Consider the following 19,697-nt stretch of genomic DNA (forward strand, 5'->3'; position numbering starts at 1 on the left):
TGGTAGACGGCTGCGTTGACCCTGGATCTCAGGAAACAGAGTGGACCGACACCAGCAGATGACATGGCACCCCAAACCATCATTGATGGTGGAAACTTTACACTAGACTTCAGGCAACGTGGATCCTGTGCCTCTCCTGTCTTCCTCCAGACTCTGGGACCTCGATTTCCAAAGGAAATGCAAAATTTGCATGGTTGGGTGATGGTTTGGGGTGCCATGTCATCTGCTGGTGTCGGTCCACTCTGTTTCCTGAGATCCAGGGTCAACGCAGCCGTCTACCAGCAAGTTTTAGAGCACTTCATGCTTCCTGCTGCTGACCTGCTCTATGGAGATGGAGATTTCAAGTTCCAACAGGACTTGGCGCCTGCACACAGCGCAAAATCTACCCGTGCCTGGTTTACGGACCATGGTATTTCTGTTCTAAATTGGCCCGCCAACTCCCCTGACCTTAGCCCCATAGAAAATCTGTGGGGTATTGTGAAAAGGAAGATGCAGAATGCCAGACCCAAAAACGCAGAAGAGTTGAAGGCCACTATCAGAGCAACCTGGGCTCTCATAACACCTGAGCAGTGCCAGAAACTCATGGACTCCATGCCACGCCGCATTAACGCAGTAATTGAGGCAAAAGGAGCTCCAACCAAGTATTGAGTATTGTACATGCTCATATTTTTCATTTTCATACTTTTCAGTTGGCCAACATTTCTAAAAATCCCTTTTTTGTATTAGCCTTAAGTAATATTCTAATTTTGTGACACACGGAATTTTGGATTTTCATTTGTTGCCACTTCAAATCATCAAAATTAAATGAAATAAACATTTGAATGCATCAGTCTGTGTGCAATGAATAAATATAATGTACAAGTTACACCTTTTGAATGCAATTACTGAAATAAATCAAGTTTTTCAAAATATTCTAATTTACTGGCTTTTACCTGTATATATGTTTGAATGTGTAAACAAACATGACAACACTGATCACAGCATATCATAGCCAACTTTAAATCCCATGAAAATAAGCCCCCTAATGATTAGTGAGTAACAAATGTGTTCATCCCAGCACTGAGATGCAGAAAAAAGGCACAACTTGAACTTCTTGGCTCATAAATCCAGACTCTTATTGTCCTAACGTTGATGTTGATTCATTTGTGTTTGTCCTGCAGGCCACACTCTGCTCTCAGCGTCTGACTGCTGGCTGAGATGAAGTTGACCCAATGCTGGAGGTCATCTGGGAACTCTGGACGTTCCACCTAGAAGGAGTATAAGGGTCAGGTGTGTATGTACAAACATGTATGCAGAAATGAAGTGAGCGTGTTGTGGGGGTCTTACTCTGCGCTTACAGAGATGCTGCATGATCCTGTCAGGGCTGCTGCGCAGCACACTCTGCTTGCAGTACATGACGGCACACACCAGCCCGTCTCTGCGGGACACGAACCTCTGCTCCAGGAAAAAGGCTTTGTCGTCCCAGGTGACCACGCGACTCTTCAGCTCGTAGCCCTCGCCCACGCACAGAGCCCTGCGGTAGCGAATGGTGGTGGCGCCCACCACCATGGAGGCCTTCAGCGCCCGCAGCGCCTTGAAGACGCCGTTGCGCGCGTACAGCGAGAAGCGGGCAAAGTCGCACTCGCGCAGGTAGCGGGCGTTGTTCATGTGACACATGTCCATGTCGCGGGGGGAGACGTAGCCGCTCACCACCTGCTCCGCCGTCACGTCCCACACGGGAGGTTGCAGCCACGCCCGCAGCAGCACGGCGGCCGCACGCAGGAAGTAAAACACGTCCAGGCTGCAAAGCAGAGCCAGCAAGCTGCAGAGCAGCAGCAGCAGCCACATGCCTGCAAGGGACAATAGCAGCATTACCAACATGTACAAACCCCGTTTCCATATGAGTTGGGAAATTGTGTTAAAACAATAATAATAAACGGAATACAATGATTTGCAAATCCTTTTCAAGCCATATTCAGTTGAATATGCTACAAAGACAACATATTTGATGTTCAAACTCATAAAATTTTTTTTTTTTTTGCAAATAATCATTAACTTTAGAGTTTGATGCCAGCAACACGTGACAAAGAAGTTGGGAAAGGTGGCAATAAATACTGATAAAGTTGAGGAATGCTCATCAAAGACTTATTTGGAACATCCCACAGGTGTGCAGGCTAATTGGGAACAGGTGGGTGCCATGATTGGGTATAAAAGTAGATTCCATGAAATGCTCAGTCATTCACAAACAAGGATGGGGCGAGGGTCACCACTTTGTTAACAAATGCGTGAGCAAATTGTTGAACAGTTTAAGAACAACGTTTCTCAAAGTGCAATTGCAAGAAATTTAGGGATTTCAACATCTACGCTCCATAATATCATCAAAAGGTTCAGAGAATGTGGAGAAATCACTCCACGTAAGCGGCATGGCCGGAAACCAACATTGAATGAGCGTGACCTTCCATCCCTCAGACGGCACTGTATCAAAAACCGACATCAATCTCTAAAGGATATCACCACATGGGCTCAGGAACACTTCAGAAAACCACTGTCACTAAATACAGTTGGTCGCTACATCTGTAAGTGCAAGTTAAAACTCTACTATGCAAAGCCAAAGCCATTTATCAACAACACCCAGAAACGCCGCCGGCTTCTCTGGGCCCGAGATCATCTAAGATGGACTCATGCAAAGTGGAAAAGTGTTCTGTGGTCTGACGAGTCCACATTTCAAATTGTTTTTGGAAATATTCGACATCGTGTCATCCGGACCAAAGGGGAATCGAACCATCCAGACTGTTATCGACGCAAAGTTGAAAAGCCAGCATGTGTGATGGTATGGGGGTGCATTAGTGCCCAAGACATGGGTAACTTACACATCTGTGAAGGCACCATTAATGCTGAAAGGTACATACAGCTTTTGGAACAACATATGCTGCCATCTAAGCGCTATCTTTTTCATGGACGCCCCTGCTTATTTCAGCAAGACAATGCCAAGCCACATTCAGCACGTGTTACAACAGCGTGGCTTCGTAAAAAATAGAGTGCGGGTACTTTCCTGGCCCGCCTGCAGTCCAGACCTGTCTCCCATCGAAAATGTGTGGCGCATTATGAAGCGTAAAATACGACAGCGGAGACCCCGGACTGTTGAACGACTGAAGCTCTACATAAAACAAGAATGGGAAAGAATTCCACTTTCAAAGCTTCAACAATTAGCTTCCTCAGTTCCCAATCGTTTATTGAGTGTTGTTAAAAGAAAAGGTGATGTAACACAGTGGTGAACATGCCCTTTCCCAACTACTTTGGCACGTGTTGCAGCCATGAAATTCTCAGTTAATGATTATTTGCAAAAAAATAATAAAATTTATGAGTTTGAACATCAAATATGTTGTCTTTGTAGCATATTCAACTGAATATGGCTTGAAAAGGATTTGCAAATCATTGTATTCCGTTTATATTTACATCTAACACAATTTCCCAACTCATATGGAAACGGGGTTTGTACTTAGGATCTGAGCCTAGGATGTGGTTGTGGCTTGTGCAGCCCTTTGAGACACTCCTGATTTAGGGCTATATAAATAAACTTTGATTGATTGATTGATTGATACTTGCTGACCTGACGCACGAGTGCTGCCCTCACAGCCTCGGCACATTTGGAGCACTCTTGTAAGGAAGTGTGGGCAAATGTTAACATTGATTTCTTAAAGGGGTCATATTATGATCTTTTTCTACACATAAAAGACTTCCTTGTGGTCTACATAACATGTAATGATGCTTCTTTGCTCAAAATGTTGCTTATTGGTTATGTTTTGCAGACCATCTCTTCAGGATGTGCTGTTTTGTGGGTGGTCTTACTATGTTTTCTTCCTGTCTGTTGTAGTTTTTTTTGTAGAGGGATAGAAGTTCAAACTACAGTGGTGGTCAAAAGTGTACATACACGTGTAAAGAACATCATGTCATGGCTGTCTTGACTTTACAATCATTTCTACAAGTCTTATGTTTTTGTGATGTAGTGATTGGAGCACATACTTGTTGGTCACAAAAAACATTCATGAAGTTTGCTTCTTTTATGAATTTATTATGAAAATGTGAGGGTGAAAAGTATACATACAGCAATGTTAATATTTGCTTACATGTCCCTTGGCAAGTTGACCTGCAATAAGGCGCTTTTGGTAGCCATCCACAAGCTTCTGCTTGACCACTTGACCACTAAATTGCTGCAGTTCAGCTAAATGTGTTGACATGGACTTGTTTCTTCAGCATTGTCCACACCTTTAAGTCAGGACTTTGGGAAGTCCATTTTAAAACCTTCATTCTAGCCCATACTTGCCAACCCTCCCGGATTTTCCGGGAAACTCCCGAAATTCAGCGCCTCTCCCGAAAATCTCCCGAAATTCCGCTAACCCACAATATAAACAGCATACCTGCCCAATAACGTTATAACTGCCGATTGAGGGTACCCCCCTCATGAAACAGGCCTGTAGAGATGAAATAGTCTTGTGATTTTTTCCCACACATACATATATATATATATATATATATATATATATATATATATATATATATATACGTATATATATATATATATATATATATATATATGTAACACAGTGTTTCCCACAGGACAGGCATCTATTTGTGGTGGTGTGGTCGGGGGGTGGGGGGTGGCGGCGGCAGCGGCGATGACCAAGAAGAACGTGGAGTTGGAATATAATTACAACATTTTATGTACATATTTATATACAGATTTGAACAATTAGTAATTCACTGAAATATATTTATTAATTGTGGTTCTTACAAAAAATATATCTTATAAAATATAAAAGCTAAAATGTCTCTTAAAGCTCTGCCCCTTTAATTAGTGAATACTAAATAATTTTACTTTAGCCTACTACTACAACCATATTATTTACCAGCAACATGAAGTGAAACAGAGACAGAGGTGTCCTGCCACAGTCAGTCAACCTCCTCCTCCTCCTGCTGCTGCTGAACAGGTCGCACCTGTGGTCCGAACTGTAGGCCTACCTCCTCTCCAAGTCGAGCCCTTTTCGGCCGTTGAAAATATTTTTCTATACTCATCTGTGTGAAGGAGTGAACATCCAACATTAGAATTTATTACTAACGAGCAGAAGCGCTCTATGTACAGTGCCGTCTAACCTTAAGCGGCAGCAGCTCAATACATGCAGGGTTCTACGTTAAGGTTTTTTTCTACTTGCCCGACTTCTCAAATCTACTTGCCCCAATATTTTTACTTGTCCTGCCTAGGTTTTTTTATGGCTGTGTAGTGCTCATGGCTTATATCTTACTAGAATCCTTCCCGTTGACTATTTACAACACTACACAGTATTTATTATTATTATTATCTATAATTACATTTAAATGGCATTGCATACATGTAAAATTAAATGCTATTTCACATTATTTGACCAGTAGCAGTTACACTCATCTGAACAGGTCAGCCACTTGTTTAAAGCCCGATCACAGTTGAAATCTTGAAATGAAGGGCCTTTAATGGCCAAAACATTAACCTGGACAACATTTTAACAGCTGGTTGGCTCAGATTTGATTCTTTTCATTGCATTCACCTGCTGCAGTGGACAGTGGACAATTTAGCTTCAGTCCACGTATGTTTATTGACAACAGGGTTATAACCTGGAAACGTTAGCTTGTCGGTATGAAAACAGGTGACCGAGTCAAACAGCGGCGGTGTTAATGAAGCAGCGTCAGGCTGCTCACCGTCAGTGAAATGCTCAGTGAAATCGCGGATTAACGTTAAATAGTGATGGGTTGATGAGGCGTCATGAAGCGTTTCGACACATTGCAAAACTGTATTGATACTGTATTGATACTGTGTCACTAAATACTGACATCTGCTGGACATTAAAAATCCCTACAGGCAACCTATGGACCGACTCAACTGACACTGATTTGATGACCTAGTATATACAATAATATAAACCAAGTCATTGTATTTCATTTAGGATTATTTCATATCTTCATTTAAATAAAAATATATTCGTATCTTTTTTAGATACAGTCAATAAAAAATGTGAACATGTATCATTACATGGAAATCTAAGAGAATGTGTTGTGAATGAGGATGCTTGTGGACTGGGATTTTTTTAAATTAATTTTTTGCACATTTTTATTAAAAAAACAAAACAGTTTTTCCAACGTATCCAATTTTAGACGATTTCTTTCATTGATTGATTGAGACTTTTATTAGTAGATTGCACAGTGAAGTACATATTCCGTACAATTGACCACTAAATGGTAACACCCCAATAAGTTTTTACACTTGTTTAAGTCGGGGTCCCTGATTCATGATACAGACATATACTATCATCATAATACAGTCGTCACACAAGTTAATCATCAGAGTATATACACTGAATTATTTACATTATTTACAATCCGGGGTGTGGGATATAGAGGGGGGGGGGGGGGGGGTTAAGTTTGGTTGTTATCAACAATTCAGTCATCTCTTCTTAGTTATTATTTCTCCGGCTGTAGAAAAGAGCCGCTCACAGGGCACAGAGGAGGCGTCAGTGCGACACAGTTGGCGTATCGGTCACGTGACCAAAACAGCTCATGATCGGTCACGTGACTTTCTAAAAGCGGTACGCGCACCGACACAGGGTTTTGCTCTATGAGCTCGACGCATGCGCCGATGCATCGGTGTTGCCAGACCCAAATATATGACGAGCCGCGAGCGATGCAGCTATAACCTATCTACCTATAACACCTGTAAAAATGAAGCAATACTACCACGCTAGCAAGCGTTAGCTAGCCGGCTATGAGCCACCAAGCTGCTAACTGTCGCCAAAAAGCACCATTTAAGTTTTTTTCCCCATGGCATCCTGGATGAAGGCTTTCAGCAGCTTTTGGACGTTTGAGGTAGAAACGTAGGAAGCGCCATCATTATGAAAAGTAGCCGGCGAGTATTTTGATCCCGTCCGTCCATCCGTCCCTCTTCTTCTTCTTCTTCTTCTTCTTCTTCTTCTTCTTCTTCTGGCCCACCAGGTGAATTAAGTGCTATTGGCGGAGTTACAATGCATAGTAGGCTACCGCCACCTACTGCACCGGAGGTGTAACTACAAGCAACATTCACAGACAGTCCCATTGCTTTTATGAGCGCTCGAGCGAGTCAAAAGCCGAAAAATCCATTTGTGGCGGACATAATTCTTTCGTGGCGGGCCGCCACAAATAAATGAATGTGTGGGAAACTCTGATGTATATATATATATAGCTAGAATTCACTGAACGTCAAGTATTTCTTTTATATATATATATATATATATATATATATATACATACATATATATATATATATATACACATATATATATATACATATATGTATATATATATATATATATACATATATATATATATCTCTATGAAATACTTGACTTGGTGAATTCTAGCTGTAAATATACTCCTCCCCTTTTAGCCACGCCCCCAACCACGCCCCCGTCCCACCCCGACCACCCCCCTCCCCCCACCTCCCAAAATCGGAGGTCTCAAGGTTGGCAAGTATGTTTTAGCCTGATTTAGTCATTCCTTTTGGATTGAATTTGGGGCTAATCCTCCTTTTCCATTGTCCCATTTAAAGCAGCAGTTCCATTGGCAGCAAAACAGGCCCAGAGCATAATACTACCACCACCATACTTGACGGTAGGCATTGTGTTCCTGGGATTAAAGGCCTCACCTTTTCTCCTCCAAACATATTGCTGGGTATTGTGGCTAAACAGCTCCATTTTTGTTTCATCTGACATCACATGGACAAAGATAAGACCTTTTCTGACATGACATTATGTTCTTCACAATGTATGTAAACTTTTGACCAGGACTCTATACCAAACTTTGTAATAGAAATGGCAACACCGGAGGATGCATGTGCATGTTGTGACTTTTGCAGCCATTTGAGACATTTGTGATTAAGAGCTATACAAGTAAACTTTGATTGATTGATTGATGTAGAAGACAGTCTGCCCCACAACAAAAGGATAGAGACAAAAAAGCTTGTTAGACTCGCGCAAAGCTCTTTGACCATTTTTTTTTAGAGATATCCACTGATGTCATCAATTAGGAAAACGTCACAAGTTGGGCAAGTCCCAAAACAGCCTGGTTGGAGGTATATAAAGGTTGATTTCAAATAGGGACAGATACAGAAACATAGATATAATGTATGCATCATAGTGTTTGTAGTTTACAACACAACAACAACAACACATCTAACATCATCAAAAATAGGAAAATAAAAAGAATAAGGCAAAGAGGAGTTGATAATAATGATAATAGTAATAATACAGACAAAGTGCAAACTAGATAAAAGCCAATAATAATAATAATATTAATAATAATAATAATAATAACACAGACTAGATAAAAAACATTTACCGTATTTTCCGCACTATTAGCCGCACCTAAAAACCACAAATTTACTCAAAAGCTGACAGTGCGGCTTATAACACGGTGCGCTTTATATATGGATTAATATTAAGATTCATTTTCATAAAGTTTCGGTCTCGCAACTACGGTAAACAGCCGCCATCTTTTTTCCCCGTAGAAGAGGAAGTGCTTCTTCTTCTACGCAAGCAACCGCCAAGGTAAGCACCCGCCCCCATAGAACAGGAAGCGCTTCTTCTTCTACTGTAAGCAACCACCCGCCCGCGTAGTAGAAGAAGAAGCGCGCGGATATTACGTTTCATTTCCTTTGTGTGTTTACATCTGTAAAGACCACAAAATGGCTCCTACTAAGCGACAGGTTTCCGGTTCATGAAAAGACGCAATCTCTCCATCCGCACACGGACTACTATTTCACAGCAACTGCCTAAAGACTTTGAAGAAAAGCTGGCTACTTTCCGTGCATATTGTAAAAACAAGATAGCTGAAAAAAAGATCCGGCCAGAGAACATTATCAACATGGACGAGGTTCCACTGACTTTTGATATTCCTGTGAACCGCACTGTGGATACAACGGGAGCACGTACGGTGAATATTCGCACCACAGGGAATGAGAAGTCATCCTTCACTGTGGTTCTAGCTTGCCATGCTAATGGCCAGAAACTTCCACCCATGGTGATATTCAAAAGGAAGACCTTGCCAAAAGAGACCTTTCCAGCCGGCGTCATCATAAAAGCTAACTCGAAGGAATGGATGGATGAAGAAAAGATGAGCGAGTGGTTAAGGGAAGTTTACGCGAAGAGGCCGGGTGGCTTTTTTCACGCAGCTCCGTCCATGTTGATATACGACTCCATGCGCGCCCACATCACGCTGGTTTTTAATATATTATTAAAGTTTGACTGACCTATCTGACTGTTTTTTTGACATTCCTTTAGCGCAGTTAGATGCGGCTTACAACACGGGGCGGCTTATAGGTGGACAAAGTTTTGAAATATGCCGTTCATTGAAGGCGCGGCTTTTAACCCAGAGCGGCTTATGGTGCGGAAAATACGGTAGTAAAAATTAGTAAAAACTAAGGCTGAAACGACGCGTCGACGTAATCGATTACGTAAATATGTCGACGCCGTTTTTGTGCGTCGACGCGTCGCATACTTGAATAGCCGCCAGGGCGCTAATTAATTTAAAACCTCTTCTCACTCCTGCGCTTACTAAAAGGCGTGGGGTGAATTTAAACCTGCGCTTGTAAATTTGAGTGATGTAAGGATACCATCACATTTAATACAAAAAACGTTATTATGGTCTTACCTTTACTTATAAATGAAGTCCATGCGCAGCTGCTTCTGATCAAAAGCATGGATAACTTGTTTATAGAAGTCTTCCTTATCTTTCTTCAGTTTTAAAAGTCTCTCTGTCTCGATGGAGATCTTCCTTTAATTATTACCTCCTGCTTCCATTGAAAGTCCAGTTTAGAAAACTGTTTTATTTGAGATATGTAATCCTCCACGTTAAAAGTGCAAGCAAACGATCGCTGCTCACTCTTGTTGCTTGTTGTCTTCTTCTGCAGCCGAGTAGTCGCAAGAAGGATCACTAGCGCCCTCTACCACCAGGAGGCGGGAGTCATTTAATGACTCATATTTGACACACGCAGCTACGGTATATTGATAAAACATAGCTGCTTACTGTTCTTTTTAGCATATTCAAAAGCTTGGACCTTAAATACTACTGAATAGCTCTTAATCTTCTTCCCTTTATGCCATTTTAAATAATTGAAATCAGCCTCCTCCATTTTGAAAATGATGACAGGTGAAGTGTCACTCATGACGTGACGAGTTTGACCCGGCGGAAGTTCAAGACATATGCTAATTATTTTGCGAAACGAGTTTGACCCGGCGAAAATTCCAGACATGCGCTAATAAAATTAATATTTTGCGAAACGAGTTTGATCCGGCATTAATCCTGAGCCGGCGGTAAGGCCAAGCATGCGCTAATTATTTTGCGAAACGAGTTTGAACCGGCAGTAATTGGAGGCATGCGAATACTATATACCAGAGGTGTGGACTCGAGTCACATGACTTGGACTCGAGTCAGACTCGAGTCATGAATTTGATGACTTTAGACTGGACTTGACAAAATGTAAAAAGACTTGCAACTGGACTTAGACTTTAACATCAATGACTTGTGACTTCACTTGGACTTGAGCCTTTTGAATTGACATGACTTGACATGACTTGCTACTTTCCCCAAAACCCAAAGATGAAAAAGTTATTCGGGAGCGCTCCGTATTTTTCATTGTGTACTTGTCTATCAGCGTTGCGTGTGTCAGCTGGTGTGCTCTCAGTACAACAGCCAATCAAATTACATCTACTTTGTTTTCATCACACAGCATTCATCCAATCAAATTGCAGGAAGAAGACATGTCCAAACCACACGCCAGTGAACAAAAAATGATACCTAAAATAATTTTGTTTGGGTATAAAAATTACGAGGTGGTCAACACAAAACGGTTTGCAGTATGCAACACATGCGGTTCCAAAATGACTGATGGAGAGGCAACAACTTCCAACTTCGTCCGGCATTTGAAGTTGCACAAAGAACGGTAAGTTTTGAATGTAAGATAACGTTTATTGGCTAAGTAACGTGACTTTTATTTGCTGTGTAGTTAAATCAGTGAGGCTGTAAACTCACTGCTAACGTTATAACGTTATTGCAAACACGGGAATCTGTTGCAGTTCACTACCTTATTCATACTTTTTGTTCAGTGATTTTTTTTAAGCAGGGTTACGTTAGTCAATATATCACACGTAACGTTAGACGGCGGTCAGCAGCACCGCGTATTTTAGACACCTAAAAAAAGACAAAAATAGTAAAATAAAGGTCAGTTAAAATGTATACTATATTATGAATATGTGTACCGTTTTAGCTAGCTTTCTGACATACTGTTGGTTGTTTACCTCAGTGGTCCCCAACCACCGGGCCGCGGCCCGGTACTGGTCCGTGGATCGATTGGTATCGGGCCGCACAAGAAATATTTTTTTTTTTTCTTTTTTTAATTAAATCAACATAAAAAACACAAGATACACTTACAAGTAGTGCACCAACCCAAAACAACTCTCTCCCCCCTTTTGTTCTGGGCATTGAACATGAAGACTCTTCCTTCACTGTTCCGAGTGGCCATGAGAGTCTTGGCAGTGCCTGCCTCCAGTGCTCCAGTGGAGCGAGTTTTCAGCCATGGTGGCATCATACTACGCCCCCATCGTGCACAAATGACTGACAGACTCTTGGCTAATTTGGTCTTTTGCAAATGCAATGCAGCATAGGGCCCTGACATTTAAAAAGTACAACTTTTTTGTTATGTTCACGTATATGTCATGTTTTTTCAATGTTAACACTTTTGTACAAATAAGTACATTTGCACTTTATTTTTCAATGTGTTTGTTCTGTAAAGGAATGAGTTAATGTTTAAAATGACTGGTTAATAGTGCTATTATAAAGTGCAATGTCAGCACAATTTTCTTTCCTGCAATTTAAAATGCACTTGTTTTAATAAATAAATACAGCGTTTGAAAAGCATACACAATCTGTGTTAATATATTAGTCTGTGGTTAAAAGGACTTGAAAGGACTCGAAACTCAAAATGCAGGACTTAGGACTTGACTTGAGACTTTCCAGTCTTGACTTTGGACTTGACTCGGGGCTTGCCTGTCTTGACTCGGGACTTGACTCGGACTTGAGGGCAAAGACTTGAGACTTACTTGTGACTTGCAAAACAATGACTTGGTCCCACCTCTGCTATATACCCGGCGCCAATTCAAGGAAATACGCACTTTTTTGTATTGGATGTTTATCTTTATTTTTGCACATTTTAAAGCAAAATAAGCAATACTTTTACTTTTGAAATGCTTATACTATTGCAGAATATTAAGATTTGCACTGGATGTTTATTTTATATTTGCACATTCAAAAGCAAATACGCTACTTTTAATTTTGATGAATGTTAAAAGTTTTAAATGTTTACATTGTTACAGACTATTTTGTCATGTTGTTGTCAATGTTGACTGAGTGGCCATACTTTTTTTTTTTTGTAAATAAAAGCCATGCCTTTTGAAAAAACTGGCCTACATTTATTTTTTCATCTTCTTTTTAAATAAAAAAAATAATCGGTAAAAGGAAAAATAATCTATAGATTAATCGGGAAAAATAATCTATAGATTAATCGAAAAAAATAATCTATAGATTAACCGATTAATCGGAAAAAATAATCTATAGATTAATCGATAGAAAAATAATCGTTAGCTGCAGCCTTAGTAAAAACTAAACATGGGAACATGTTTAGTATGAAGGAAGGCAAGATTGTTTTATAAACATCTCTGCCACGCCTCAATGATTTGATTTCAAATTTCCTGGACTTATGCAGATCCCAAACACACAACAACAGGCACCAATGACAAAAGTCTGTTTAGCATTGAAATGACTTTGACCTCAACTGAATTGTACATCTTTTAATATTTTGCAGTGAAATGATCAGGATATCATTTTTCCCCACGTGTTGAATTTCCTCCCAATATTTCAACTCGGTCTGGCCACACAGCAAACTATCTCACATCATTAAAGTACAGTAGAGAGAAAAAAAAAAAGAGTTTCAACTGACTAGTTGAGAGACGACAGAGTCAAAACAGGTTTTACAAGATGAGCAAGTTGTGTGATTATTACGCACAAAGTTACGCTTTAATATGCACAAACTACATTTTAATGAACATGCCAAACACATGTCACTAATCTAACCTCATTATTCACATGTCACTAATCTAACCTCATTATTCACATGTCACTAATCTAACCTCATTAATCACATGTCACTAATCTAACCTCATTATTCACATGTCACTAATCTAACCTCATTATTCACATGTCACTAATCTAACCTCATTATTCACATGTCACTAATCTACCTTCATTATTCACATGTCACTAATCTAACCTCATTATTCACATGTCACTAATCTAACCTCATTATTCACATGTCACTAATCTAACCTCATTATTCACATGTCACTAATCTACCTTCATTATTCACATGTCACTAATCTACCTTCATTATTCACATGTCACTAATCTAACCTCATTATTCACATGTCACTAATCTACCTTCATTATTCACATGTCACTAATCTAACCTCATTATTCACATGTCACTAATCTACCTTCATTATTCACATGTCACTAATCTAACCTCATTATTCACATGTCACTAATCTACCTTCATTATTCACATGTCACTAATCTACCTTCATTATTCACATGTCACTAATCTAACATCATTATTCACATGTCACTAATCTAACCTCATTATTCACATGTCACTAATCTACCTTCATTATTCACATGTCACTAATCTAACCTCATTATTCACATGTCACTAATCTAACCTCATTATTCACATGTCACTAATCTACCTTCATTATTCACATGTCACTAATCTAACCTCATTATTCACATGTCACTAATCTACCTTCATTATTCACATGTCACTAATCTAACATCATTATTCACATGTCACTAATCTACCTTCATTATTCACATGTCACTAATCTAACCTCATTATTCACATGTCACTAATCTACCTTCATTATTCACATGTCACTAATCTAACCTCATTATTCACATGTCACTAATCTAACCTCATTATTCACATGTCACTAATCTAACCTCATTATTCACATGTCACTAATCTAACCTCATTATTCACATGTCACTAATCTAACCTCATTATTCACATGTCACTAATCTAACCTCATTATTCACATGTCACTAATCTAACCTCATTATTCACATGTCACTAATCTAACCTCATTAATCACATGTCACTAATCTAACCTCATTATTCTAAGACCTAAGTGCAGTACACTGGTATTGTTGCGTTTTGGACCAGTTGTTCCTCCCAGGGAATTCAAGTCACAAGTCGCTCCCAAGCTCTTTACGACACTTAAAGCTGAGTTGAAAAACCACCAGAGACAGAATAGGTATTTTGTTGTATATTCTCAAAGCTTTGCAAATATACTTTTGGAGACCAGTCCAGCATAGAACATTCTATTGCGCCGCCAAAAATGATCTGTCTTCCCAACGCCCAAAAACCCCTCTTTCCTTCCCCCTCCCTAGCCATAATACATGCACAACGTCTCCCTAGTCATAATACATTCCAAAGAACTCAAGGTTAACACACACAGTTTACTTGCTAGAGTAAAGAAGAGAAAATGAAATGGAAAACACGAGCTGTTTTCAAATATGACTATGAAAGAAAATAAGTAACACTAAAATTGGGATATATGTAAATATCTGCCTCCGACAGTATCCATGCATTTTCTACCGCTTGTCCCTTTATTATACAAACCCCATTTCCATATGAGTTGGGAAATTGTGTTAGATGTAAATATAAACGGAATACAATGATTTGCAAATCCTTTTCAAGCCATATTCAGTTGAATATGCTACAAAGACAACATATTTGATGTTCAAACTCATAAACTTTATTTTTTTTTTGCAAATGATCATTAACTTTAGAATTTGATGCCAGCAACACGTGACAAAGAAGTTGGGAAAGGTGGCAATAAATACTGATAAAGTTGAAGAATGCTCATCAAAGACTTATTTGGAACATCCCACAGGTGTGCAGGCTAATTGGGAACAGGTGGGTGCCATGATTGGGTATAAAAGTAGATTCCATGAAATGCTCAGTCTTTCACAAACAAGGATGGGGCGAGGGTCACCACTTTGTCAACAAATGCGTGAGCAAATTGTTGAACAGTTTAAGAAAAACCTTTCTCAAGCAGCTATTGCAAGGAATTTAGGGATTTCACCATCTACGCTCCGTAATATCATCAAAGGGTTCAGAGAATCTGGAGAAATCACTGCACGTAAGCAGCTAAGCCCGTGACCTTCCATCCCTCAGGCTGTACTGCATCAACAAGCGACATCAGTGTGTAAAGGATATCACCACATGGGCTCAGGAACACTTCAGAAACCCACTGTCAGTAACTACAGTTGGTCGCTACATCTGTAAATGCAAGTTAAAACTCTCCTATGCAAGGCGAAAACCGTTTATCAACAACACCCAGAAACGCCGGCGGCTTCGCTGGGCCTGAGCTCATCTAAGATGGACTGATACAAAGTGGAAAAGTGTTCTGTGGTCTGACGAGTCCACATTTCAAATTGTTTTTGGAAACTGTGGACGTCGTGTCCTCCGGACCAAAGAAGAAAAGAACCATCCGGATTGTTCTAGGCGCAAAGTGTAAAAGGCAGCATGTGTGATGGTATGGGGGTGTATTAGTGGCCAAGACATGGGTAACTTACACATCTGTGAAGGCACCATTAATGCTGAAAGGTCCATACAGCTTTTGGAGCAACATATGTTGCCATCCAAGCAACGTTACCATGGACGCCCCTGCTTATTTCAGCAAGACAATGCCAAGCCACGTGTTACATCAACGTGGCTTCATAGAAAAAGAGTGCGGGTACTAGACTGGCCTGCCTGTAGTCCAGACCTGTCTCCCATTGAAAATGTGTGGTGCATTATGAAGCCTAAAATAGCACAACGGAGACCCCCGGACTGTTGAACAACTTAAGCTGTACATCAAGCAAGAATGGGAAAGAATTCCACTTCAAAAATGTGTCTCCTCAGTTCCCAAACGTTTACTGAGTGTTGTTAAAAGGAAAGGCCATGTAACACAGTGGTGAACATGCCCTTTCCCAACTACTTTGTCACGTGTTGCAGCCATGAAATTCTAAGTTAGTTATTATTTGCAAAAATAAAATAAAATAAAGTTTATGAGTTTGAACATCAAATATGTTGTCTTTGTAGCATATTCAACTGAATATGGCTTGAAAAGGATTTGCAAATCATTGTATTCCGTTTATATTTACATCTAACACAATTTCCCAACTCATATGGAAACGGGGTTTGTAGATAAAACCATGGTTTAGCACACAAAATAACATGCAACCTCCTGGGAGTGCACATATTTCCTTGTTAACGGAATGTTTGTAAAAGAAATACAACTTTTAGTGACATGCATTGTCATTTGTAACAAGTCAAGTATTTATTGCACACACTCTTCTAAAACTCCTAAACTAGCAGCTAAGTCGCTAGCTTTGCAGCTAACGGCCATCACGATGACAATTTGAGCGCAGAATAATGTTTGAAACTATTGACGAGAGGCTGAAACTCACCTTAGTGGTTTAGTTGCTGCTGGAACAACTTAAATAAATCGCAAAGTCAAACCCTTGCGAGACATTTTCGCAGAGTCAAGTCGCTTGTTGTTGTATTCCAACTACTTCCGGCTAGGATTTTCAACAAAATACCACACAGAATAACAATCAAATTCAAATGAAGGCACACAGCAATGATGCGTCAGCCCAAATTCACGGGTTTGTATTTATTTGATTATTTCAAATATTGTTTTGTTATTTTGCAACATATTCCAGGACATTTAAATGTGGACTTTCTACTTCCTGGATGACCAAACCGAGTGTAACGCAACAACATGGACGACGACGATTGACACATAATGTTTTTTTCTTTTTCTTATTATTTTACATTTTGTAAATGTCGCATATACTGTATGAAACTACAAAATAACAAACACAGAGGCTCCAGTTTACACGAGGACCACTTTATTTAGCTCCTTTCAAAAATCTCCGCTGCACTACAATGTGTCATCACTTCCGCTCTTAGCGCCTTCAAAATAAGAGCTCAAGGCATATACTGTATAACAGCGTATAACAGGAATTTAACATCACAAAGAGGAAAGCCCATAAAAATAGGTTACAATTTTATAAAGCTTTATTTATATAAATCCCAACATTTACAAACAATTGAGAAATAAAAGTAATCAAAATAAGTAAATGATAAATAAATGGGTTATACTTGTATAGCGCTTTTCTACCTTCAAGGTACTCAAAGCGCTTTGACACTACTTCCACATTTACCCATTCACACACACATTCACACACTGATGGAGGGAGCTGCCATGCAAGGCGCTAACCAGCACCCATCAGGAGCAAGGGTGAAGTGTCTTGCTCAGGACACAACGGACATGACGAGGTTGGTACTAGGTGGGGATTGAACCAGGGACCCTCGGGTCGCGCACAGCCATTCTCCCACTGCGCCACGCCGTGAAAAACAGTACAAAACAGCGCCAGGGGGTTGTAGCAGAGGTGGGACCAAGTCATTGTTTTGCAAGTCACAAGTAAGTCTCAAGTCTTTGCCCTCAAGTCCGAGTCAAGTCCCGAGTCAAGACAGGCAAGCCCCGAGTCAAGTCCAAAGTCAAGACTGGAAAGTCTCAAGTCAAGTCCTAAGTCCTGCATTTTGAGTTTCGAGTCCTTTCAAGTCCTTTTAACCACAGACTAATATATTAACACAGATTGTGTATGCTTTTCAAACGCTGTATTTATTTATTAAAACAAGTGCATTTTAAATTGCAGGAAAGAAAATTGTGCTGACATTGCACTTTATAATAGCACTATTAACCAGTCATTTTAAACATTAACTCATTCCTTTACAGAACAAACACATTGAAAAATAAAGTGCAAATGTACTTATTTGTACAAAAGTGTTAACATTGAAAAAACATGACATATACGTGAACATAACAAAAAAGTTGTACTTTTTATATGTCAGGGCCCTATGCTGCATTGCATTTGCAAAAGACCAAATTAGCCAAGAGTCTGTCAGTCATTTGTGCACGATGGGGGCGTAGTATGATGCCACCATGGCTGAAAACTCGCTCCACTGGAGCACTGGAGGCAGGCACTGCCAAGACTCTCATGGCCACTCGGAACAGTGAAGGAAGAGTCTTCATGTTCAATGCCCAGAACAAAAGGGGGGAGAGAGTTGTTTTGGGTTGGTGCACTACTTGTAAGTGTATCTTGTGTTTTTTATGTTGATTTAATTAAAAAAAGAAAAAAGAAAAAAATCATTTCTTGTGCGGCCCGATACCAATCGATCCACGGACCAGTACCGGGCCGCGGCCCGGTGGTTGGGGACCACTGAGGTAAACAACCAACAGTATGTCAGAAAGCTAGCTAAAACGGTACACATATTCATAATATAGTATACATTTTAACTATTTACTATTTTTGTCTTTTTTTAGGTGGCTAAAATACGCGGTGCTGCTGACCGCCGTCTAACGTTACGTGTGATATATTGACTAACGTAACCCTGCTTGAAAAAAATCACTGAACAAAAAGTATGAATAAGGTAGTGAACTGCAACAGATTCCCGTGTTTGCAATAACGTTATAACGTTAGCAGTGAGTTTACAGCCTCACTGATTTAACTACACAGCAAATAAAAGTCACGTTACTTAGCCAATAAACGTTATCTTACATTCAAAACTTACCCTTCTTTGTGCAACTTCAAATGCCGGACGAAGTTGGAAGTTGTTTCCTCTCCATCAGTCATTTTGGAACCGCATGTGTTGCATACTGCAAACCGTTTTGTGTTGACCACCTCGTAATTTTTATACCCAAACAAAATTATTTAAAGGTATCATTTTTTGTTCACTGGCGTGTGGTTTGGACATGTCTTCTTCGTTGGTTGTCCTGCAATTTGATTGGATGAATGCTGTGTGATGAAAACAAAGTAGATGTAATTTGATTGGCTGTTGTACTGAGAGCACACCAGCTGACACACGCAACGCTGATAGACAAGTACACAATGAAAAATACGGAGCGCTCCCGAATAACTTTTTCATCTTTGGGTTTTGGGGAAAGTAGCAAGTCATGTCAAGTCATGTCCATTCAAAAGGCTCAAGTCCAAGTGAAGTCACAAGTCATTGATGTTAAAGTCTAAGTCGAGTTGCAAGTCTTTTTACATTTTGTCAAGTCGAGTCTAAAGTCATCAAATTCATGACTCGAGTCTGACTCGAGTCCAAGTCATGTGACTCGAGTCCACACCTCTGGGTTGTAGACTCAATAAAGTAACTAAAATTAGAATGCAATATATATATATATATATATATATATATATATATATATATATATATATATATATATATATATATATATATATATATATATATATATATATATACACGTAACAAAGTTGACACATAATGTTTCAAACATAGCTGTGGCTTCAAACTTCATCACTAAAGAAAAGAGGTACGCTGCTCAGGTCTCACAGTGAAAAGGTCATCTAAAAAGAGGTGCTCTTTGGAAAAGAGCAAAATGCAAAAAAACAAACACAAGACACTATTCAGTTAAAATTACTTTAATATTTACGGCGCGTCTTAATGGCCCCGACGTGTTTCAACCATCCGG

General features: G+C 39.8%; 1 protein-coding gene across 2 annotated transcripts; it reads right to left on the reverse strand.

Annotated features, from left to right (window-relative positions):
• Positions 1-928: 928 nt before the first annotated feature.
• Positions 929-16,708, reverse strand: LOC133576897 (protein THEM6-like). 2 transcript variants are annotated; one of them, XM_061930299.2, is made up of 3 exons: positions 16,606-16,708; positions 1,338-1,829; positions 929-1,247 (listed from the first exon to the last, which is right to left on the reverse strand). In XM_061930299.2, the coding sequence occupies exons 2-3, from the start codon at positions 1,825-1,827 to the stop codon at positions 1,222-1,224; spliced, it is 516 nt and encodes a 171-aa protein (XP_061786283.1). In that variant the 5' UTR covers positions 1,828-1,829; positions 16,606-16,708; the 3' UTR covers positions 929-1,221. The 2 variants fall into 2 exon arrangements, with proteins under 2 accessions (XP_061786283.1, XP_061786275.1); XM_061930291.2 differs by having other exon boundaries at positions 1,327-1,829.
• Positions 16,709-19,697: the final 2,989 nt, after the last annotated feature.

Source organism: Nerophis lumbriciformis, linkage group LG03 (assembly GCF_033978685.3).
Source record: "Nerophis lumbriciformis linkage group LG03, RoL_Nlum_v2.1, whole genome shotgun sequence".
Lineage (NCBI taxonomy): Eukaryota > Metazoa > Chordata > Actinopteri > Syngnathiformes > Syngnathidae > Nerophis > Nerophis lumbriciformis.